The 24,914-nt window shown below is 46.7% G+C and overlaps 1 protein-coding gene across 5 annotated transcripts in view; it reads right to left on the bottom strand.

Moving 5' to 3' along the window:
• Positions 1-18,428, bottom strand: part of LOC130115640 (interleukin-1 receptor accessory protein) — a 36,605-nt gene extending 18,177 nt beyond the window's left edge. For 3 of the 5 annotated variants that reach the window (XM_056283381.1, XM_056283385.1, XM_056283383.1), the window contains exons 1-7: positions 18,238-18,428; positions 15,971-16,054; positions 11,819-12,026; positions 11,381-11,540; positions 7,434-7,505; positions 3,435-3,561; positions 2,645-2,793 (exon numbers count right to left, since the gene is read on the bottom strand). In XM_056283381.1, coding sequence (XP_056139356.1) covers positions 2,645-2,793; positions 3,435-3,561; positions 7,434-7,505; positions 11,381-11,540; positions 11,819-12,026; positions 15,971-16,054; positions 18,238-18,428 — 991 coding nt within the window. Of the gene's footprint in view, positions 1-2,644; positions 2,794-3,434; positions 3,562-7,433; positions 7,506-11,380; positions 11,541-11,818; positions 12,027-15,970; positions 16,061-18,237 lie in introns of those variants that run through there. The other 2 variants (XM_056283382.1, XM_056283386.1) reach the window with 2 other exon arrangements.
• Between the last annotated feature and the right edge of the window lie 6,486 nt (positions 18,429-24,914).

The following is a 24,914-nucleotide window of genomic DNA, read 5'->3' as shown; positions in this document are numbered from 1 at the left end:
CATGACTAGCATCACCACCACAATAATGCAGCACCAACTCCGTCTCCCCAAACAGATCCTGTACTCCAGCTTAAGGAAGGTTAGCGAGCTCCCGGCGGGCAAAAGAAACGTTTCAAGGACAATATCAAGACCAGTCTGAAGAAACTCAATATCACATTGAGCAACTGGAATACATTGCACTGGATAGGCGCTCCTGGAAAAATATCTGTGCAGGAAGGAGCTTCACGTCATGAAATGGAACTCCACTGAGTCACAGAGAAAAAGCAACAGCACCGCAAGAAGAGAGAAAAAGGCTCAGCCACCACCACCAACACAGTCCCCAGTCCACACTGCATCAAAGTATGTGGATCACGGATCGGCCTCTTTGGCCATCTGAAGACCCACAAGTAGACAACCCAAAGGACAGGACCATCATACTCGCTTCGAGTGATTGCTGATGATAATGAGATGGCAATGAACACCATACAAAAGAAACATACACTCCCCACCGGGTATATTAAGAAATATGCCACTATATGCATATTAAGCCATATTAACACACGTTCTTTTCTAATCAGTCTGTACAGGAGAATAGCTGCTACTTCACTGGATTTTGACATGAATATATCACTGCAGTCTTACAGTGAGTTGACCACGCTTTCGCTCAGCGGCCATTTCCCATCTCTGGCTTTGCCCTCAGCAAGCTCTGGACCGTGTGAGACATCATGACTGTGATATCACCTGACTCAGTTGCTCTGTTATTGACCCCCGTGCTGAATAGGCTGGTGAGTTAAAGGAGAGCCTGTTGGGGTTTCATTGTCCTCCTGTGAGAAAAGCAGGACCACCTCAGAAATGGGTCTGGAGAATATCTTAACCATTTTATTTCTTGACATTTTGACTTATATATTTCTTACCAGTCCATGATTACTGGGAATAGCCTTCACAATTATTCCCATTAGCCAATGATTTCTTTTTCTCTGACTGTCATTCATCAGAACTAAGTCTCCTTCTTTGAGGTTGTATTTCTATGATTGCCACTTCTGCTGAATTAGTGTGCTCAAATATTCTTGCCACCACCTAGCCCAGAAGGTCTCTCTGCCAAGGCTTGAAATCTTTCCCACTAGTTCTTGAGCAAATCTGGGGAAAGAGAATCACCTGTTTTCCTTGTCAGGAGCATGGAGGGGAGCTTCTGGGTTGGTGTATACAGAGATTAACGGCCTGGCATTCACAATGGCACTGACCTATGCCATAAAGGTGAGTAAGACTTCATGAGTGAGTTTTGAAGGTCCAACCAGGGGCATGGAATCTAGAATTCATGTGACTCCAATCATGCGCTCCCAAGCACCACCCATATGAGAGGAGTGTGGAGGGTTGAAAACCAAGGTTCATTTTTGTTGAAGGAGGTAGTCTTCTATGCTTGAATCACAGGGACACTGTGAATCCATTTTCAGATCCTTACATGCTCCAATAAAATTGGTCCCACAGTCTGAAGCTGTTTGGCATATCTTCTGGAGAAAAATCTTCTGAGCACATTTATGAAGCTTGAGGAGGTTCATGGCATCGATTACCTCAATGTGAATGGCACGCATGGACATATATGTAAATAAAACTGCCCACCTTTTGTCCCTGACTTGACCACCCCTGGTACGACACATGATGACTTCCCACAGCCCAAAGACATCATGTCCGACTTGGGAAAATTGGGGATCTACTTGCAGGTATCCCCCAACCTTATAAACAGATCTGCAGTCATTTGCGACTGAAGAGGTCACTTGGATGAAGACGTTTCTATTATGCAAAAATAGAGGAAATCAGGAAGGGGGAAATACTTTTTCATGGCACCGTATGTTGAAAATTGTGTATTCAAAGTAGAAATTAGAATAACAACGAATCTGTTCTCGACAAGACAAACTGGAAACCAGCAGCAGTAAAATTGGGAAAAATGTTAATGAAGCAGAGAGCAAAGCGTGACCATATGGTCAGTCTAAGACAGTTCATATAAGTTTTAATATTTTAACACAGAATCACGAGTTATTTGTGGTTTTAATGCTTGACAGGTTTTATCTGTCTTTTCTTATCCCCCTTTACATTAAAGTAAACCAGTGTCATAAACCTGAACACCAAACTGCTGTATAGTCATATTTCATTTCTCTTAGTTGAAGTGTCACAGCGAACGAGGCGGCGGGTCAAAGTCCCAATGATGAACCCCCCCCCCCCTCCCAATTGTACCTGGCCAATTACCCCACTCTTCTGAGCCGTCCTGGTCACTGGCTCCACCCTCTCCTGATCTGGGAGAGGGCTGCAGACTACTGACTGAGGAGTTTCACCAGGGGGACGTAGTGCGTGGGAGGCTCATGCTATTCGCCCCAGTTCCCCCTCCCCCCTGAACAGGTGCTTCGACCGACCAGAGGAGGCGCTAGTGCAGCAACCAGGACACATACCCACATACGGCTTCCCACCCGCAGACGGCCAATTGTGTCTGTAGGGACACCCAGCCAAGCCGGAGGTAACACGGGGATTTGAACCCAAGATCCCTGTGTTGGTAGGCAACGAAATAGACCGCTACACTACCTGGACCCCCCCCCCCCCCAAATGATGAAAACTTACTTGGCAAATAAAGCAGATTCGGTTTCTGAACAGCTGTGGACTGAATTGATTTCCTCACCTTCCTTCTGCAGCGTGGCTGTCCGTGTGGCGTTTCCTTTCTGGTTTCTAACAGAACATTGGTATTTTCGGTCCAGATCTGCAGTCTGGAAGTCTTGAATCAGTAAAACGCTCTCCTCCGTCCTGTCCCCAAAGTCAGACTTCACCGGCCTGAGAAAACAACCACCTTCACTTCAATACCTAATTAAAGCCATGAGGACCCAGCTTGAGAAAACTTGAATACAGCACATTCCCTGCAGCGCCACTGCACCCATCTGAAAATAACATTCAGCTTTATTAATCCGTCCAGCCATCTTCTGAACCGCTTATCCTGCTCTCTGTCGCAGGGATGCTGGAGTGTATCCCAGCAGTCATTGGGCGGCAGGCGGGGAGACACCCTGGACAAGCCGCCAGGCCGCTGCAGGGCTATTAAAATATTATAATATAGGGCTTTATTAAATCCACTTCTAAAAATATGAACGCTCCATATGATCTTTCATATGATATATAATTTAGCATTTCATTACTTTAGCTAGCTAGATAGATAATTTTACTTGTTCTGCTTCTGATGAAATTTGAGGTACATATTTGATTTGGCAAAAGTTTTACACCGGATGCCCTTCCTGACACGACACTCCCCATTTATCCGGGCGTGGGACCGGCGCTACGAATGCAGTGGCTTGTGCATCCTCTGTAGTAGTAGTTAGTTAGACTAGCAGCAGTACATAAAGTAGTAACCAGTTAGTTTACTCTTGCCAGCATATGGAGTTATTACCAATTAGCTGTACTGGTGCCAGTTTACCAGGTGTTACCTGTCGGTTTTGGAGAAGCGAGTGTCACTCAGCTGATCCACCGTCTTCCCATCCACCGTCCACCAAATGTGTAATGGGCCCTCCAAGTATGGAAACATTCCTGTGCACTGTAAACGCACCTCTGTGTCTGGCAATACACACAACAACACAGATATTAACATAACAACACCACCACCACCACCACCACTGCAACTCCTACTACCACCACCACCACCACAACTACTACACCACCAGTACAACTCCTACCAGCACCACTATAACTACTACCACTACTACTACCACCACAACTACAACTACTACACCACCACTACAACTCCTACCACCACCACTATAACTACTACCACTACTACTACCACCACAACTACCACTACTACTACTACCACCACTACAACTACTACAACTACTATACCACCACTACAACTACCACCACCACCACTATAACTACTACCACTACTACTACCACCACCACTACAACTACTACCACAACTACAACTACTACACCACCACTACTACTACCACCACCACTACAACTACTACACCACCACTACAACTACTACCACTACTACCACCACCACCACTGCAACTCCTACTACCACCACCACTACCACCACCACTACAACTACTACACCACCAGTACAACTCCTACCACCACCACTATAACTACTACCACTACTACTACCACCACCACCACAACTACAACTACTACACCACCACTACAACTCCTACCACCACCACTATAACTACTACCACTACTACTACCACCACCACCACTACAACTACTACCACTACTACTACTACCACCACTACAACTACTATACCACCACTACAACTACCACCACCACCACTATAACTACTACCACCACCACTACAACTACTACCACAACTACAACTACTACACCACCACCACCACTACAACTACTACCACCACCACTATAACTACTACCACTACAACACCACCACTACAACTACTATACCACCACTACAACTACTACCATCACCACTACAACTACCACAACTACTACCACCACCACTACAACTCCTACTACCATCACCACTACAACTACTACCACCACCACTAAAACTCCTACTACCACTACCACCACAACTACTACACCACCACTACAACTACTACTACTACCATCACCACTACAACTCCTACCACCACCACTATAACTACTACTTCTACTACCACCACCACCACTACAACTACTACCATCACCACTACAACTACTACCACCACCACTACAACTCCTACACCACCACTACAACTACTACTACCACCACTACAACTACTACTACCACCACCACCACTACAACTACTACTACCACCACAACTACTACCACCACAACTACTACCACCACCACTACAACTACTACCACCACCACTACAGCTCCTACTACTACTACACCACCACTACAACTACTACTACTACCACCACCACTACAACTACTACCACCACTACAACTATAACTCCTACTACAACCACTACTACAACTGACCACATATTTGTACTGAAGGAGAATGGTAACAATTAATGTTTCTTAAATTAAACTGAACCAGACCAACTACAACAAACATAACTGAAGGGCTGTGAATATATATTATTATTATTAAATATATTATTATTTTATATCAATATTCCCAATAACTTCAAGCTGTTGTAATTTCACATTCACAGAGGACAGATTTGATCAAATGGAGGGGCTGAAACAGTCATTTCAATGTATTGATCAGACAAACTTTTCACACACACACACACACACAGTGATATATGATTTGTAAATAAAGTGATCAATTTATTGACTGATGTAAGCACTAAAAATGTAAGGTCAACAACTGTCTTTTGAATTCTAATGGGGAGTGACTCAGTTTATTTGCTATCCTGTTAGCAGTTGGAGTGTGTGTGTGTGTGTGTGTATGTGTGTGTGTGTGCGTGTGTGTGTGTGTGTGTGTGTGTGTGCGAGTGTAAATAAAAAACTGATGTCTTTTCCTGCGTGCAGTGAGACACCAGATCTTTGGAAACGGTTCCCGGCCCGTCTGGACGGTACAGGATGAGGTGATGCGTGCGTCCACCACAGTGCAGCTGAAACAACAGTTTAACAGGAACCACAGAGGAGCAGGCTGGACAGGCCGGTCTGAACCCGACCTGACAACAAGACTAACTTATAAAACCAGACCACATGTCCCGGCTGAACCACTTTGCCTTCGCACGACATCCATCAGACATCGGGACACCGAATCCCCAACGCCTCAGCTTCTAATCAATAACAAATCACCATCTTACAATCCATCACCATGACAACCGCATCTTTCAATAACAGCTGCTGAGTGTCATCTACGCTGATGGATGGGTTGACTGGTTCTGATGCAGGGGAACATCCCCACCCACCCACACAGGTGCTGATAACACCCATAAGTCCCGGTACCCGATAACACCCAGAAGTCCCGGTACCCGATAACACCCATAAGTCCCGGTACCCGATAACACCCATAAGTCCCGGTACCCGATAACACCCATAAGTCCCGGTACCCGATAACACCCATAAGTCCCGGTACCCGATAACACCCATAAGTCCCGGTACCCGATAACACCCATAAGTCCCGGTACCCGATAACACCCATAAGTCCCGGTACCCGATAATACCCATAAGTCCCGGTACCCGATAACACCCATAAGTCCCGGTACCCGATAATACCCATAAGTCCCGGTACCCGATAATACCCATAAGTCCCGGTACCCGATAACACCCATAAGTCCCGGTACCCATAAGTCCCGGTACCTGATAAGACCCATAAGTCCCGGTACCTGATAAGACCCATAAGTCCCGGTACCTGCCCAGCTTTATTTTGGTTATTCTATGAATATGTGCAGCACTGTGTGTTGTTTGCGTTCAATCTCGCTGCAGTTAAATCACATTGCAGACACACACACACACACAGAAAACAACAAACTGTATACACACACACACGCAGAAAAAGAACAAAATGTACACTCACACACACACAGAAAAAACTAAATGTATAGACACACACACAGAAAACAACAAACTGTATACACACACAGGAAAAAAATAACAAAATGTACACACACACACACACACACACACACAGAAAAAGAACAAAATGTACACACACACGCACACAGAAAAAGAACAAAATGTACACACACACACACACAGAAAAAGAACAAAATGTACACACACACACACACACACACACACACACACACACACACAGAAAAAGAACAAAATGTACACACACACAAAGAAATAGAACAAAATGTACACACACACACACGCAGAAAAAGAACAAAATGTACACACACACGCAGAAAAAGAACAAAATGTACACACACACACAGAAAAAGAACAAAATGTACACACACACACACACACACACACAGAAAAAGAACAAAATGTACACACACACACACACAGAAAAAGAACAAAATGTACACACACACACACACACAGAAAAAGAACAAAATGTACACACACACACACACAGAAAAAGAACAAAATGTACACACACACACACAGAAAAAGAACAAAATGTACACACACACACACAAAGAAATAGAACAAAATGTACACACACACACACGCAGAAAAAGAACAAAATGTACACACACACACACAAAGAAATAGAACAAAATGTACACACACACACACGCAGAAAAAGAACAAAATGTACACACACAGGGAAAAAAACAATACACCTACACACACACACACACATGCACACTTTTGAAGTGAGGTGCTTGTGAATAAACAACAATAAAAAAGTGAACAAACAATCTTCCTGCTATATACTGCATATATACTGCATATATACTGCATATATACTGCATATATACTGCGTATATACTGCATAACACAAAATTACTGTAACAGGACAGACACACACACACACACACACACACAGACACATGAACTCATGAAACACTTGAGACTGTCTGTGCTGTCAGTGATGTCATGGTGGTCGTCATGGTAACTGACCCAGTTTGACAGTGTAGACGTGGTCCTGGGTTGGGTACAAGATGCTGGGAACTTTGGGTAACCGAGACGGAGCTGAGAGAAGAAAACAAATACTTGTATATATATATACACAGAATATATTCAGGAACAACCCAGACCCGCCCGCCCCGCCCCTGCAGTTCTACATCCGTTATTACCGGTTGTACAACTCGTAATTAAGGGTGTAAGGGGGGGAAATTGCTACATTTGAGTATCATGACACCAACTTTCCCAGTATTATACTGATTTCCCAAAACACTGTACTGGTTCATCAGATGACAGAGGGTTCTGCGTCTCTACTTCATGGTGTATTTTCATCTATGCCCGCTAGGTGGCAGGTGCAGCGCTGTAACAGGGCTGTATTAGTGTCCCACCAGCTGACTGATTACTCTGATACAATAGATGCTGAGCTATTTATGACAGTTTTCTAACACTTTGACAAAATATTGAAGTATATCACAGTGTGGTATACTGAAGTATCACGCCAAATTGAATTATTGTGCTCGTACTGTGATACGAACCATATTGCCAAATTCTTGTTGCTACACAACCCCAGTAGCAAAGGTGTAGTAGAGGTAATACTATAGCAGTAGCAGTTAAGTAATCAGCAATAGTATTCTAATTGTATTTTAGTTAGACTGAAGATACCCGGTGACATTTAAAGTCTGTACCTTCCGGTCAGGATGTTAAGATTATTATTATCATTAACAGAAGCAGTATAACCCAGCCAGTGTGGATGCACAATCCAGTGCATTCTTAGTGTCAGTCTCCAGCCCAGATAAATGGGGAGGGTTGCGTCAGGAAGGGCATCCGGTGTAAAACCTTTGCCAAATCAAATATGCGGATCATAAATCAGATTTCCATACGGGATCGGTCGAGGCCCGGGTTACCAACGACCGCCACCGGTACTGTTGTCCAGCAGAGTGTCGGTGGAAACTATGCTACTATTGGGTGAAGGAGAAGGAGAGGGGGAAGGCATGTCCAGAGGCAGCTAGAGAGGAGGAAGGTTAGAAGTGTGGAGGTGAGAATCGGAATTTTGAATGTTGGCACTATGACGGGTAAAGGGAGAGAGCTGGCTGACACGATGGAAAGAAGAAAGGTTGGCATACTGTGTGTGCAAGAGACCAGGTGGAAGGGGAGTAAGGCCAGGAGTATCGGAGGTGGGTTCAAACTCTTCTACCATGGTGTGAATGGGAGGAGAAATGGGGTAGGGGTCATTCTGAAGGAAGAGTATGTCAGTGTGCTGGAGGTGAAGAGAGTGTCAGACAGAGTGATGAGTATGAAGCTGGAAATCAAAGGTGTGTTGCTGAATGTTATCAGCACATATGCCCCGCAGGTTGGGTGTGAGATGGAGGAGAAAGAAGAATTCTGGAGTGAGTTGGACAACATGGTGGAGAGGGTACCCAAGGAGGAGAGAGTGGTGATTGGAGCGGACTTAAATGGGCATGTTGGTGAAGGGAACAGAGGTGATGAGGAGGTGATAGGAAGGTATGGAGTCAAGGAGAGAAATGTGGAAGGACAGATGGTGGTGGATTTTGTGAAAAGGATGGAAATGGCTGTGGTGAATACATATTTCAAGAAGAGGGAGGAACACAGGATAACGTACAAGAGTGGAGGAAAGTGCACACAGGTGGACTATAGCTTATGCAGAAGGCGCGACCTGAAAGGGATTGGAGACTGCAAGAATGTAGCTAGGCAGCATCGGATGGTGGTCTGTAGGATGACTTTGGAGACCAAGAAGAGGAAGAGAGTGAAGGCAGAACCAAGGATCAAATGGTGGAAGTTGAAGAAGGAAGACTGTTGTGTGGAGTTCAGGCAGGAGGTAAGACATGCACTGGGTGGTAGTGAAGAGTTGCCAGATGGCTGGACAACCACTGCAGGAATAGTGAGGGAGACAGCTAGGAAGGTACTTGGTGTGTCATCAGGACAGAGGAAGGAAGACAAGGAGACTTGGTGGTGGAATGAGGAAGTACAGCAAAGTATACAGAGAAATAGGTTGGTGAAGAAGAAGTGGGCTAGTCAGAGGGATGAAGACTAAATGGGACTACAAAGAGATGCAGCGTAAAGCAAAGAGAGAGGTGGCGAAGGTAAAGGAAAAGGCGTATGGTGAGTTGTATGACAGGTTAGACACTAAGGAAGGAGAAAAGGACTTGTACCGATTGGCTAGACAGAGGGACCAAGCTGGGAAGGGTGTGCAGCAGGTTAGGGTGATCAAGGATAGAGATGGAAATGTGCTGACAAGCGAGGAGAGTGTGCTAAGAAGGTGGAAGGAGTACTTTGAGGGGCTGATGAATGAAGAAAATGAGAGAGAGAGAAGGTTGGATGTAGGGATAGTGAATCAGGAAGTGCAGTGGATTAGCAAGGAGGAAGTGAGGGCAGCTATGAAGAGGATGAAGAGTGGAAAGGCAGTTGGTCCTGATGACATACCTGTGGAGGCATGGAGGTGTTTAGGAGAGATGGCAGTGGGGTTTTTAACTAGATTGTTTAACACAATCCTGGAAAGTGAGAGGATGCCTGAGGAGTGGAGAAGAAGCATACTGGTACTGATTTTCAAGAACAAGGGTGATGTGCAGAACTGTAGCAACTACAGAGGTATAAAGTTGATCAGCCACAGCATGAAGATATGGGAAAGAGTAATAGAAGCTAGGTTAAGAGGAGAGAAAGAGTAATAGAAGCTAGGTTAAGAGGAGAGGTGACGATCAGCAGCAGCAGTATGGTTTCATGCCAGGAAAGAGCACCACAGATGTGATGTTTGCTTTGAGAATGTTGATGGAGAAGTATAGAGGAGGCCAGGAGGAGTTACACTGTGTCTTTGTAGATTTAGAGAAAGCATATGACAGGGTGCTGAGAGAGGAGGTGTGGTATTGTATGAGGAAGTCGGGAGTGGCAGAGAAGTATGTAGGAGTGGTGCAGGATATGTATGAGGGCAGTGTGACAGTGGTGAGGTGGTGGTTGGAATGACAGATGGGTTCAAGGTGGAGGTGGGAGTACATCAAGGATCGGCTCTGAGCCCTTTCTTGTTTGCAATGGTGATGGACAGGTTGACGGACGAGATCAGACAGGAGTCTGCTTGGACTATGATGTTTGCGGATGACATTGTGATCTGTAGTGAGAGTAGGGAGCAGGTGGAGGAGAGCCTGGAGAGGTGGAGGTATGCACTGGAGAGAAGAGGAATGAAAGTCAGTAGGAGCAAGACGGAATACCTATGTGTGAATGAGAGGGAGGACAGTGGAATGGTCAGGATGCAAGGAGTAGAGGTGACGAAGGCAGATGAGTTTAAATGCTTGGGGTCAAATGTCCAAAGTAACGGGGAGTGCAGGAGAGAGGTGAAGAAGAGAGTGCAGGCAGGGTGGAGTGGGTGGAGAAGAGTGTCAGGAGTGATGTGTGACAGAAGGGTACCAGCAAGAGTTAAAGGGAAGGTTAACAAGATGGTAGTGAGACCAGCTATGTTATATGGTTTGGAGACAGTGGCACTGATGAAAAGACAGGAGGTGGAGCAGGAGGTGGCAGAGATGAAGATGATAAGATTTTCATTGGGAGTGATGAAGAAGGACAGGATTAGGAAGGAGTATATTAGAGGGACAGCTCAGGTTGGACGGTTTGGAGACAAAGCAAGAGAGACAAGATGGAGATGGTGTGGACATGTGTGGAGGAGAGATGCTGGGTACACTGGGAGAAGGATGCTGAATATGGAGCTGCCAGGGAAGAGGAGAAGAGGAAGGCCAAAGAGGAGGTTTATGGATGGGGTGAGGGAAGACATGCAGGTGGCTGGTGTGACAGAGGAAGATGCAGAGGACAGGAAGAAATGGAGACAGATGATCCGCTGTGGCGCCCCCTAATGGGAGCAGCCGAAAGTAGTAGTAGTAGTAGTAATTAACAGAAGCAGAATGGGGCAATTGTGCTAGCAGAGTTTCTATTGGTCTCCTTACAGACGGCGGTGACGTTGATCACCCGGGTGAAGCGCAGGTTCTTCCCGTGGCGGTGGTAGCTGACAAAACAGTAATAAAGATCCTGGTAGTTTTCCAACATCAGGTGGATAACCAGACGACCCTTCTTCACCTCCCGGTCACTGTTCCAGAATCTGTTGACCTTACAGAGAGAGAGACAGAGAGAGAGAGTCAGCAAGACACACACACACACACACACACACACACACACACACACACAGACAGACAGACAGACAGACAGACAGACAGACAGACAGACAGACAGACAGACAGACAGACAGACAGACAGACAGACAGACACACAGACACACACACACACACACACACACACACACAGACACACACACACACACACACACACACACACACAGACACACACAGACACACACAGAGACAGAGACAGACCCTTTGTTGTCTCACATTGTGCCAAGTGACAGTGGGCTGGTCGTCCGCCATCTTGCTGATGTCCTGCAGGTTTGGACACTCGAGTGTCTCTCCTTCCTGGAACGGGATGACCACATGAGTGGGTGCCACAGCAACAGGGACCTCATGGGCCTGCCCCGGGCCTGCCTCCTCATGTGACAGCACCTCCAGACGCATGGCAATCTTGGTGCATGACGACTTGTTGCTGTGGAAAGATGGATTTGATATATTTTTATTTCAAACATGTATAAAAAAAACAACATTGATAATAAAATGAAATGAACAATAAACCTATACAACAAACTCTCATAAACACCACAAATTAAATATCACCTGTTCAAAAAGGAGTAGGAGGAAGTGTACACTTGTTCCCATTCCTTCTCTACTACCCATTAACTAACTCACAATCTTTATCTGATATACAGTTTATAAACAATTATCCCAAATATCCCCCAGCGTCAATAATACAAAACTTACAAATAACTTATATTGTTCTGTTCCTGGACAATGTTTTTATGAGCCCATAAGCGCCAGGTGTGTGGACACCCAGCAGGACTAAAAACAAAACCTGTTCAAGGGCGAATGAGTTCCTCTGTGAACCAGCAGCCATCCATACCTGGAGAGGAGCTAGGGACCACCAGGTACGCCCCCTACTGACACACAATGAGGACTCAACCTGTCGAGGCATCAACTGTGCTCCCACGACCTCCACAGGTTACGGAACTGATGATGACGAGCTCTAACAGCATGTTCCCAAAGCCAAAATATGATTCGTTTTATTAATAAATTAAAATATAGTGCTTGCATAAGTATTCAACCCCTTGTGCTCTGAAAGCTCCAAGTTTACACACCTGACAAATTATTCCTAAAACAAACTCAGGTAAACACAGCTGGACATAATTAGTGTGCAGCTGTAAGATATTAAAGTAAGGGTCTGGTTTATGGCTATAAACGCACTCTGTGTAAAGTCCATTAGCCGGGTGTGAACTCCATCAGAAAATGAAGACAAAGGAGCAGAATACTGAAGTAAGAGACAAAGTGATTAAAATGCAGAAGGCGGGAAAGGGACACAATACAATATCCATGTGTTTCGATGTCCCACTGTTGGATCCATTGTCAGAAAGTGGAAGCTGCATCACACCACCCAGACACTTTGTAGGACAGGCCGTCCCTCAAAGCGAAGTGTCCGAGCAAGACGTGGGCTGGTGAGGAAAGCCACAGAGGATCCTGCAGTCACTCTGAAGGAGCTCCAGAGGTCAATGGCTGAAACTGCAGTAAATGTGCATGAGTCACCATATCAAGGGCTCTCCATAAATCTGGCCTGTATGGGAGGGTGGCAAGAAAGAAGCCGTTGCTCAAAACTGTGCATATAAAAGCACGCTTGGAGTTTGCTACCAAGCATGAGAGAGACCCAGTTAGGATGCGGGTAAAGGTTTTGTGGTCAGATGAGACCAAAGTTGAGCTTTTTGGCCAAAACTCAGTGTTTTATGTGGTACAAACCTAACACTGCTCATGTCCTAAAAAACACCCTCCCCACAGTGAAGCATGGTGGCGACATAATGCCATGGGGTTGCTTTTCCTCTGCAGGCACTGGGAACCTTGTTCAACTTGAGGGAAGAATGGATGGAGCTAAATACAGGGAACTACTGGAAGAAAACCTGTTGCAGTCTGCCATAAAACTGAAGCTTGGGAGAAGGTTCACCTTCCAGCAGGACAATGATCCTAAGCACAAGACTATGTATCAGTCCTCTATCAGGTCCTCACTATGTTTGCATGCAGTCAATAATGTGACGACTGTAAATAACTGAATTAAGTTGACAGTGTGTTTAAGGCGTCTACATGGGTTTAGTAGGCTGCTCCCGTTAGCGGGCGCCACAGCGGATCATCCATTTCCATCTCTTCCTGTCCTCTGCATCTTCCTCTGTCACACCAGCCACCTGCATGTCCTCTCTCACCACATCCATAAACCTCCTCTTTGGCCTTCCTCTTCTCCTCTTCCCTGGCAGCTCCATATTCAGCATCCTTCTCCCAGTATACCCAGCATCTCTCCTCCCAGTATACCCAGCATCCTTCTCCCAGTATACCCAGCATCTCTCCTCCCAGTATACCCAGCATCCTTCTCCCAGTATACCCAGCATCCTTCTCCCAGTATACCCAGCATCTCTCCTCCCAGTATACCCAGCATCCTTCTCCCAGTATACCCAGCATCTCTCCTCCACACATGTCCAAACCATCTCCATCTTGCCTCTCTTGCTTTGTTTCCTTCATTTTACTGTGTCTGTTTTCTGCCACGTGCAAAAATCTACTGATTTATGAAAAATCACTCTTTGTTAAACCCATCATACTGGTGTCAATTCAGACTTAACTTTGGTTAAGATATTTCAGTTTAAGTGTTTATATGGCAGATGCAGCAGTCAAGATATTGCCTTAATCTGATAAAAGGTTTTTAACTTGTATGTAAAAGAGAAGATTTTCCCTTTTCATCACATTAACGTACCGATGCTGGGCGTCACGTACGGTTGTTGGCGTGTCACCAAATGACCGCTGTGAATTTCAGGCTCCAAATCTCAATCTAACTAAAAGTGGAGGCAAGCGCCCTGAAACACTCACCGACCATTTAGCTGATTAAACGTTGAGCAGCCAAAGTAACTGGATTAAGATTTTACCCAAGATTACATTTTCCAAAGAAGCCCCACTGTCCAAAGCTTCCATACGTCCCTGATTAAAGATCAGTACGTCCTGTTCAATATGTCCCTGATTCAAGATCAATATGTCTTATTCAATACGTCCCTGATTCAAGATCAATATGTCCTGTTCAATATGTCCCTGATTCAAGATCAGTACGTCCTGTTCAATATGTCCCTGATTCAAGATCAATATCTCTTATTCAATACGTCCCTGATTAAAGATCAGTACGTCCTGTTCAATATGTCCCTGATTCAAGATCAATATGTCTTATTCAATACGTCCCTAATTAAAGATCAATATGTCCTGTTCAATACGTCCCTGATTCAAGATCTGACCTGACTGAAATGAACAGTTGCTGATCAGCAGCCGGAATAATGCAAAAATGTAGGCAGCACGTTCATCTTTACTGTATGAATTCTTCCGCTCAGAGAGACAGGCAGGGGATCCCAGCGCTCAAGACCCCGCCTCAAATTAGATAATAGAGGCTGCTGATAGTTAGCTGCATACAGATAGTTATGTGTAAACCATACCCCAAGGTACTTGAATTTCATAGGGTTCATTTTAAAAGGAAGCAAGTCCAAGGCATCTGACCGGCTACAGTGCAACACGAAACAGCTCACGTTTCTGAATATTAACTTTGCAGCCAGATATTTTGCCAAATTCTGTTAGTAAGACCGTTAACTTAGGGGGAACTCAGAAAGGGCTGCAATATGTACCATAACATCATCCGTGCAAAGTGAAACTTTATGCTCAAATCCTGCTCGCTGGACTCCCTTTAAATCAGTATTCTGCCTCGGCGGTAGAGCAGGTGGTTCCATTGCAACTGCAAGCAGAAGTGACAAAGGACACCCCTGCCTTGTGCCACGGTGGAGCTCAAAGTAGGTGGGCAGATTATCGTTAGTGCGCATGGCAGCCGTCTGAGATGTATATACAAGTCCAATCCATGATATGAACTAATGGCCAAGTCCAGACCTCTCCAGTGTGTTGAAAAGATAGCCCCACCGCACCCCCTCAGATGCCTTTTCAGCATCGAGGGAGAGCACCACCTCTGCCACGCCGGGTGGAGAGGGGCTACAAAGGATATTCATAAGGAATCTAATGTTAAAAAAAGAATAACGGTCCTTCATGAAATGCGTTTGGTCAGGTGATATGATGGAGGGAAGAACCCCCTCCAAGCAGTGCATCAGAACTTTAGCAAGGATTCTAGCAGGAGCATTTAGAAGAGCAATTGGAGCAGAATATTGTTGCTTCCATTTTTTCATCAACATTTTACCAGCAGACTCAAATACCAAAACCTGTGTTCAACCTATCATCGATCCATTCATCCATCCTCTGTACATCAATCCATACATCATCCTCCCATCCTCCCATCCATCATCCATCATCTATACATCCATCCATCCATAATCTATACATTCATCCATCAAGTATCCATCCATCCATCCATCCATCTCTGCTTACCTCAGCATACAGATGTACTGCCCTTTGTCTTCCATGGTGGCTGGTTGGAGCCACAGTCTCTCTCTCTCTTTACTGAGTCTCTGGCTGGACCATAAAGCAGATTACAATCAGTCAGGCGGAAAGAAAATGAGTTTGGATTCAGTTACAATTCAATTAGAATAACTCTTCTGTCCTAAATGAGATTAATTTAAGTGCCCATTAAACCCCAACCATTCATTACATTAAGATCAAATCTGGCCGCTGCTATTAAGGAATCGAGTTGCCTTTAAAAAGCTCTATCATTTAGTTAAAGGGTGGAGTTAGGAGCATTTGTTGGTTGCAGTTTGCAAACACAAAATGCAGCGTACACCCCTCCTCCGCGGCTCACCGGCACTGAAAGTGCTCGCCCAGGGTTTGCTTTAGAGTGGCTTTCAGGGGAGCCCCATTTTCTGGTGCACTACTACACATGTCACACGCATGCGCATACATGGACATGCACGGTCAGTTGCAGGGTTTCTGAGAAAGACAGTCTACTGTTACACACTCGGTCAGTAACATTTCCCTTCATACAGAGAAACTCTAGCCATGCCGGTGACACCAAGAGATGAAACACAATTCACTGCTGCAATGTCTTTATAGCCGTCGAACAACCACAAGAAATCCACACAGCATCCAGATGTGGGCCACTTCAGGCACTGATGTGGCACTGATGGTCTTCTTCTGGCCCTGACCAAGTGGATGTGACCCTGAAGTGGCCCGTGTGGTAAATGGTGACTATGGAGATCTTTCAATCAGTAAACAACGCGAGAATTATTTGGGATCCGAGAGCAAAGCCAAAGGGTTTATTATTAGGCGGACACCTAAATATACGAAGCTTAGAATCCAAAAGTGATCAGATAATTCACGTTATTAGAGTCCAACTTGGATTTCCTGTTTATCAGGAACTTGGCTTCATGATAACTCCCCATCTGCTGTTGTACAACTTCCGGGTTATAGCATTTTCAGGAAAGACTGGCCAGACGTAAAGGGGCCGGGGTTATGGGGCATGTGAAGGACGGCTTTCATTGTAATGAGATTCCATGGCAAGAGTCAACTGATCTGGAACGTAAAGGCCTAAACCTGGTTTTACTCAGTCTTTTATCAACCACCCTCTTCAAACACGAGCTTTTATGATAAAGTCGAGAAGATGTTACGTCAATGTGATTTCGAGAAAGAGGTCATTGTAATAGACGACTTAAGCTTGGGGAGACGAGTCCTAGTATTCGGTATCAATTCATTCATTGGAGGGAAAACAAGTTAACGATAGAAATACAGTGAGTTACTATCATAGTGCCTTAAACGTCACGTTCCGCCATCGTGTTTGTCCAAGCCGACTTGGGCGTTAAGCATTTTGTCTCTTCTGTAAGGAAGAGGGACACCAGCGGAGTTTCTCAGCGGAGTCACTCAGCACGTTTACATGACGGTCAACATGGCGAGGGCTGGAGCGAGAACCACGCATTTCTGGACCGACAAGGAGACAAACTCCATGTTGTGGCAGCTAAAGGAGGTGAATATCCTGAAGTACATGATGGAAGGAGGACGCGGAATGGCGAACTATTTGAGAAAGTGGTGGAAGAGTCAGAAGAAGCGGGATTTGAAAGAACCCCCCCGAGTAAATCCATGTTGGGTGGAAGCGCCTCAAACAGGCCGGCGGCTGCTACTGGCCTGCTAACTTGCTTGTGGCTTGTTTTGTATGCGATGCAACAGGTCAGCTGGAAGGAGGTCCAACAGCAACCAGCTGAAAGGGGGCATATCGCCACCTACTGTACTGGGGTGGGACACGCTTCCGTCAAGAAATCGATTCTCCCCGGTTCTTGTATACCGGGACAACGACAGTAGTCCAGTTACATGTCCTACTCGAGCTGTAACCGTAGCTCCACCTCACTGTGCATGTAAACACAGTTTATGTGACATCACACATCGCTCTTCCAGCAGACTGTATGGCGCCTCCTAGTGGCATTACAACAAACCTACAGGAACACTCACCACTTTATCACTAATGGACAAACAGGACTGACTTTTATCCCAGGACCTCAGTATTACACGTGTTCACATTGTCCATTCAACCGAGTGTTGTGTGGCCTCCATACCGACTCGGACTCCTACGATGTGATGACGGGTCGGGGGGAGGTGGGAGTGCCAGCAGAGGCGCTGGACTTTTACGTGCCTGTAAATACGGCACCATCCATCACAGGAATCAGACCAATGACGTTGCAGTTACAGGTCACACTGTGACTTCATCAGCATACCTGTACTCTATTGGCTGCTCCAGGTCCTGTCCAGCAGGGACATGGTACCAGAACAGATTGAGTCCGGCACGCTGGGCAGAGGTGTAGTTGTAGACGGTGGGATGAGAGAAGAGAGGACAGGACAGCCAGCTGGTCTCCCCCTCCAACACACGGACCGCCCGCTGACCGGCCTCCCCCCAGTCATGACACATCGACTCTGAGAGACAGACAGAGAGAACGAGAGACAGACAGACGGGGGGGGGGGGGTTAATACCAAGTGATGTTAATGCAGACCAATCATACTTTTATCTTCAAACACACACACACACACACACTAGCAGGGTAGCAGAGCAGGATGGATGGTGGGGAGAGGACCTGGACTCTGACCAAGACAGACAGACAGACAGACAGACAGACAGACAGACAGACAGACAGACGGGGGGGGGGGTTAATACCAAGTGATGTTAATGCAGACCAATCATACTTTTATCTTCAAACACACACACACACACACACTAGCAGGGTAGCAGAGCAGGATGGATGGTGGGGAGAGGACCTGGACTCTGACCAAGACAGACAGACAGACAGACAGACAGACAGACAGACGGGGGGGGGGGGGTTAATACCAAGTGATGTTAATGCAGACCAATCATACTTTTATCTTCAAACACACACACACACACACACTAGCAGGGTAGCAGAGCAGGATGGATGGTGGGGAGAGGACCTGGACTCTGACCAAGACAGACAGACAGACAGACAGACAGACAGACAGACAGACAGACAGACAGACAGACAGACGGGGGGGGGGGGGGGTTAATACCAAGTGATGTTAATGCAGACCAATCATACTTTTATCTTCAAACACACACACACACACACTAGCAGGGTAGCAGAGCAGGATGGATGGTGGGGAGAGGACCTGGACTCTGACCAAGACAGACAGACAGACAGACAGACAGACAGACAGACAGACAGACGGGGGGGGGGGGTTAATACCAAGTGATGTTAATGCAGACCAATCATACTTTTATCTTCAAACACACACACACACACACACTAGCAGGGTAGCAGAGCAGGATGGATGGTGGGGAGAGGACCTGGACTCTGACCAAGACAGACAGACAGACAGACAGACAGACAGACAGACAGACAGACGGGGGGGGGGGGGGTTAATACCAAGTGATGTTAATGCAGACCAATCATACTTTTATCTTCAAACACACACACACACACACACTAGCAGGGTAGCAGAGCAGGATGGATGGTGGGGAGAGGACCTGGACTCTGACCAAGACAGACAGACAGACAGACAGACAGACAGACAGACAGACAGACAGACAGACAGACAGACAGACAGACACAGACAGACAGACAGACAGACAGACGGGGGGGGGGTTAATACTAAGTGATGTTAATGCAGACCAATCATACTTTTATCTTCAAACACACACACACACACACACTAGCAGGGTAGCAGAGCAGGATGGATGGTGGGGAGAGGACCTGGACTCTGACCAAGACAGACAGACAGACAGACAGACAGACAGACAGACAGACAGACGGGGGGGGGGGGTTAATACCAAGTGATGTTAATGCAGACCAATCATACTTTTATCTTCAAACACACACACACACACACACTAGCAGGGTAGCAGAGCAGGATGGATGGTGGGGAGAGGACCTGGACTCTGACCAAGACAGACAGACAGACAGACAGACAGACAGACAGACAGACAGACAGACGGGGGGGGGGGGGGGGTTAATACTAAGTGATGTTAATGCAGACCAATCATACTTTTATCTTCAAACACACACACACACACACACACTAGCAGGGTAGCAGAGCAGGATGGATGGTGGGGAGAGGACCTGGACTCTGACCAAGACAGACAGACAGACAGACAGACAGACAGACAGACAGACAGACAGACAGACGGGGGGGGGGGTTAATACCAAGTGATGTTAATGCAGACCAATCATACTTTTATCTTCAAACACACACACACACACACACTAGCAGGGTAGCAGAGCAGGATGGATGGTGGGGAGAGGACCTGGACTCTGACCAAGACAGACAGTCAATAGCAGCTCTCCATCACTCCTGTCCACCCTGCCCTCCCACTGATGGAGGCCATCCATCTATGAGTCAAGCAGAGCTCAGACGATGTCCTCAGAAGAACCTCCGGGAGACACCGTTAGCCAGGCTGCAGCAACCCGTTCTGTGCATGACTGCAGTCCACTGACTTCCTGTTTCTACTGCAGCCGCCACACCAGTTTCCTGTGTGTTGGCGTGTGCTGTTGACAATGGCGTGTTATTCATGATGCCTGCAGGATTTACCATGGATACATGTCCACCACATGCACACAACTGTCCACCAACTCTCACCTGCACCCACCAGCACACGGGTGGGAGGTTTCAAGTTGTACATGTCAAGTTACGCCCACGATTATGAGGATGAGAATGGATAGTGGCTGGATAGAGGATGGATCTCACACACACACACACACACACACACACACACACACACAAAATGACCACCCTCTCTGGAATGATCCATCTCTGAGCTAGCAGGGGCGGAGTGGGGGTAGATATTTAATTAACCCTGTTACTTCAGGGTCACCCTCCACACAGGAAGTAGCTTTCACTGAGGAACAGATCTCTGACAGCTCAGAAAAAGAACAACAACATTGTGAAGGCAGCCAGCCGAGTTTCCTGCAGACCAGACTGGCTGAGGTGGTCTCATGACTGGCTGAGGTGGTGTCATGACAGGCTGAGGGGGTCTCATGACAGGCTGAGGGGGTCTCATGACAGGCTGAGGTGGTCTCATGACTGGCTGAGGTGGTGTCATGACAGGCTGAGGGGGTCTCATGACAGGCTGAGGGGGTCTCATGACAGGCTGAGGGGGTCTCATGACTGGCTGAGGTGGTGTCATGACAGGCTGAGGGGGTCTCATGACTGGCTGAGGGGGTCTCATGACAGGCTGAGGGGGTCTCATGACAGGCTGAGGTGGTCTCATGACTGGCTGAGGGGGTCTCATGACTGGCTGAGGGGGTCTCATGACAGGCTGAGGGGGTCTCATGACAGGCTGAGGGGGTCTCATGACTGGCTGAGGTGGTCTCATGACTGGCTGAGGTGGTGTCATGACTGGCTGAGGTGGTCTCATGACAGGCTGAGGTGGTGTCATGACTGGCTGAGGTGGTCTCATGACTGGCTGAGGTGGTGTCATGACTGGCTGAGGTGGTCTCATGACTGGCTGAGGTGGTGTCATGACAGGCTGTGGTGGTTTCATGACTGGCTGAGGTGGTCTCATGACTGGATGAGGTGGTCTCATGACAGGCTGAGGTGGTCTCATGACTGGCTGAGGTGGTCTCATGACTGGTTGAGGTGGTCTCATGACTGGCTGAGGTGGTCTCATGACACGCTGAGGTGGTCTCATGACTGGCTGAGGTGGTTTCATGACAGGCTGAGGTGGTCTCATGACTGGATGAGGTGGTCTCATGACAGGCTGAGGGAGTCTCATGACTGGATGAGGTGGTGTCATGACAGGCTGAGGGGGTCTCATGACAGGCTGAGGGGGTCTCATGACAGGCTGAGGGGGTCTCATGACAGGCTGAGGTGGTCTCATGACTGGCTGAGGGGGTCTCATGACTGGCTGAGGTGGTCTCATGACTGGATGAGGGGGTCTCATGACAGGCTGAGGGGGTCTCATGACAGGCTGAGGTGGTCTCATGACTGGCTGAGGGGGTCTCATGACTGGCTGAGGGGGTTTCATGAAAGGCTGAGAGGGTCTCATGACAGGCTGAGGGGGTCTCATGACTGGCTGAGATGGTCTCATGACTGGCTGAGGTGGTGTCATGACTGGCTGAGGTGGTCTCATGACTGGCTGAGGTGGTCTCATGACAGGCTGAGGTGGTGTCATGACTGGCTGAGGTGGTGTCATGACAGGCTGAGGTGGTCTCATGACTGGCTGAGGTGGTGTCATGACTGGCTGAGGTGGTGTCATGACAGGCTGAGGTGGTCTCATGACAGGCTGAGGTGGTCTCATGACAGGCTGAGGTGGTCTCATGACAGGCTGAGGTGGTGTCATGACAGGCTGAGGTGGTGTCATGACTGGCTGAGGTGGTGTCATGACTGGCTGAGGTGGTCTCATGACAGGCTGAGGGGGTCTCATGACAGGCTGAGGTGGTCTCATGACTGGCTGAGGTGGTCTCATGACAGGCTGAGGTGGTCTGGTGTCTACGAGAGCTGGGAGAGTTTATATGGGACATGGCAGACCTCCGTCTCATGAGGCTCACAGAGGGTTTGCCGGTAGGCTGCATTGTGTGATAAAATGTGAATAACACCACAAAGTTGTGGTATTGATACAAAATAAAATGCCAACGCACTAATAACAAGGCAATGCAGCCTGTCAACAAACAGGAAGTTGGTTGTCACCTGCACAGACTGGCCGCCGGCGACACCGCCGGTAGACAAGTTTGGTGGCGTTTCAGAGTTCGTCCACACAAACACTGAGAAAGCTGAGAACATCGTTTTCATGATCAACACAGTCAAGTGCTCCACCACTGGAGCTGGTTGTTGATCTGAGGAGGGACATGACACCAGGGACCCCCTGTCTCCATCCAGGGGGCCAGTGTGGACACTGTGGAATACTACAAGTACCTGGGGGTGTCCAGGGGTGGGCAGTCTTATCCAGAAAGGGCCGGTGTGGGTGCAGGTTTTTGCTCCAACCAAGCAGTTACACACCTGATCCCACTAATCCACCAGCAGAGTCTTTGCTGAGGAACCTGATCAGGAGACACAGGGGTGTAGCTGCTTGGTTGGAGCAAAAACCTTCACCCACACCAGCCCTTTCTGGGAAAGACTGCCCACCCCTGATGTAGACAATGAACTGGACAGGGCTAAGAACGCTGACGCCCTCTACAGGAAGGGACAGAGCCGTCTCTCCTGTTGAGGAGGCTGAGGTCCTTCAGCATCTGCCAGACGGAGCCCAGGATGTGGTGTGGGTCTGGGGTGGCAGGAATCTCCTCTTTGCTGTTGTGTGTTGGGGCAGCAGGTTGAGGGTAGCGGAAGCAAACAGGCTCACTAAACTGATCTGCAAGGCCGGTGACGTGGTGGGGGTGGAGCTGGACTCTCTGGCGGCGGTTTCTGAGAGGAGGACGCTGTTGAAGTTATCGTGGACAATGTCTCCCACCCACTCCATGATGTGCTGGTCGGGCACAGAAGTACTTTTAGTGGTAGACCCATTCTGCCGAAGAGCACCGCAGGAGGTCATTCCTGCCTGTGGCCATCAAACTTTACACCTCCTCCCTCAGACTCAGACTCAAACTTTACACCTCCTCCCTCAGACTCAGACTCAAACTTTACACCTCTTCCCTCAGACTCAGACTCAAACTTTACACCTCCTCCTTCAGACTCAGTCTCAAATTTTACACCTCCTCCTTCAGACTCAAACTTTACACCTCCTCCTTCAGACTCAAACTTTACACCTCCTCCCTCAGACTCAGACTCAAACTTTACACCTCCCCCCTCAGACTCAGACTCAAACTTTACACCTCCTCCTTCAGACTCAGACTCAAACTTTACACCTCCTCCCTCAGACTCGGCCTCAAACTTTACACCTCCTCCTTCAGACTCGGCCTCAAACTTTACACCTCCTCCTTCAGACTCAGACTCAAACTTTACACCTCCTCCTTCAGACTCAAACATTACACCTCCTCCCTCAGACTCAAACATTACACCTCCTCCCTCAGAGTGTCGGACCCTCGGAGTTAATGATCACTGGACTGCCCTTGCCCTTGTATGGGGTGTGTCTGTGCTGCGATAGTGCAGTATAGATAGGGTGCCATGTGCACCGTGCTTGTTGATATATTCTGTTCTTATTTCTATTTATCTTTTATTTCTGTCTGTTTCTGTTTTCTAGTTTCTATTTGTTTCTGTTTTCTAGTTTCTATTTGTTTCTGTTTTATTGTTTCTAGTTGTTTCTGTTTTCTTGTTTCTATTTGTTTCTGTTTTCTCGTTTCTATTTCTGTTTTCTAGTTTCTATTTGTTTCTGTTTTCTTGTTTCTATTTGTTTCTGTTTTCTAGTTTCTATTTGTTTCTGTTTTCTCGTTTCTATTTCTGTTTTCTAGTTTCTATTTGTTTCTGTTTTCTCGTTTCTATTTGTTTCTGTTTTCTTGTTTCTATTTGTTTCTGTTTTCTAGTTTCTATTTGTTTCTGTTTGTTTGTTTTCTAGTTTCTATTTGTTTCTGCTTTCTTATTTCTATTTGTTTCTGTTTTCTTGTTTCTATTTGTTTCTGTTTTCTAGTTTCTATTTGTTTCTTATTTCTATTTGTTTCTGTTTTCTTGTTTCTATTTGTTTCTGTTTTCTAGTTTCTATTTGTTTCTGTTTTCTTGTTTCTATTTCTTTCTGTTTTCTTGTTTCTATTTGTTTCTCTTTTCTAGTTTCTATTTGTTTCTGTTTTCTAGTTTCTATTTCTTTCTGTTTTCTTGTTTCTATTTGTTTCTGTTTTCTAGTTTCTATTTGTTTCTGTTTTCTAGTTTCTATTTGTTTCTGTTTTCTTGTTTCTATTTGTTTCTGTTTTCTAGTTTCTATTTGTTTCTGTTTTCTTGTTCTATTTGTTTCTGTTTTCTTGTTTCTATTTGTTTCTGTTTTCTAGTTTCTATTTGTTTCTGTTTTCTCGTTTCTCTTTGTTTC

The sequence above is a fragment of the Lampris incognitus genome, chromosome 7, assembly GCF_029633865.1.
Source record: "Lampris incognitus isolate fLamInc1 chromosome 7, fLamInc1.hap2, whole genome shotgun sequence".
In the NCBI taxonomy this organism is placed as follows: domain Eukaryota; kingdom Metazoa; phylum Chordata; class Actinopteri; order Lampriformes; family Lampridae; genus Lampris; species Lampris incognitus.
This window is presented reverse-complemented; position numbering and strand designations above follow the sequence as displayed.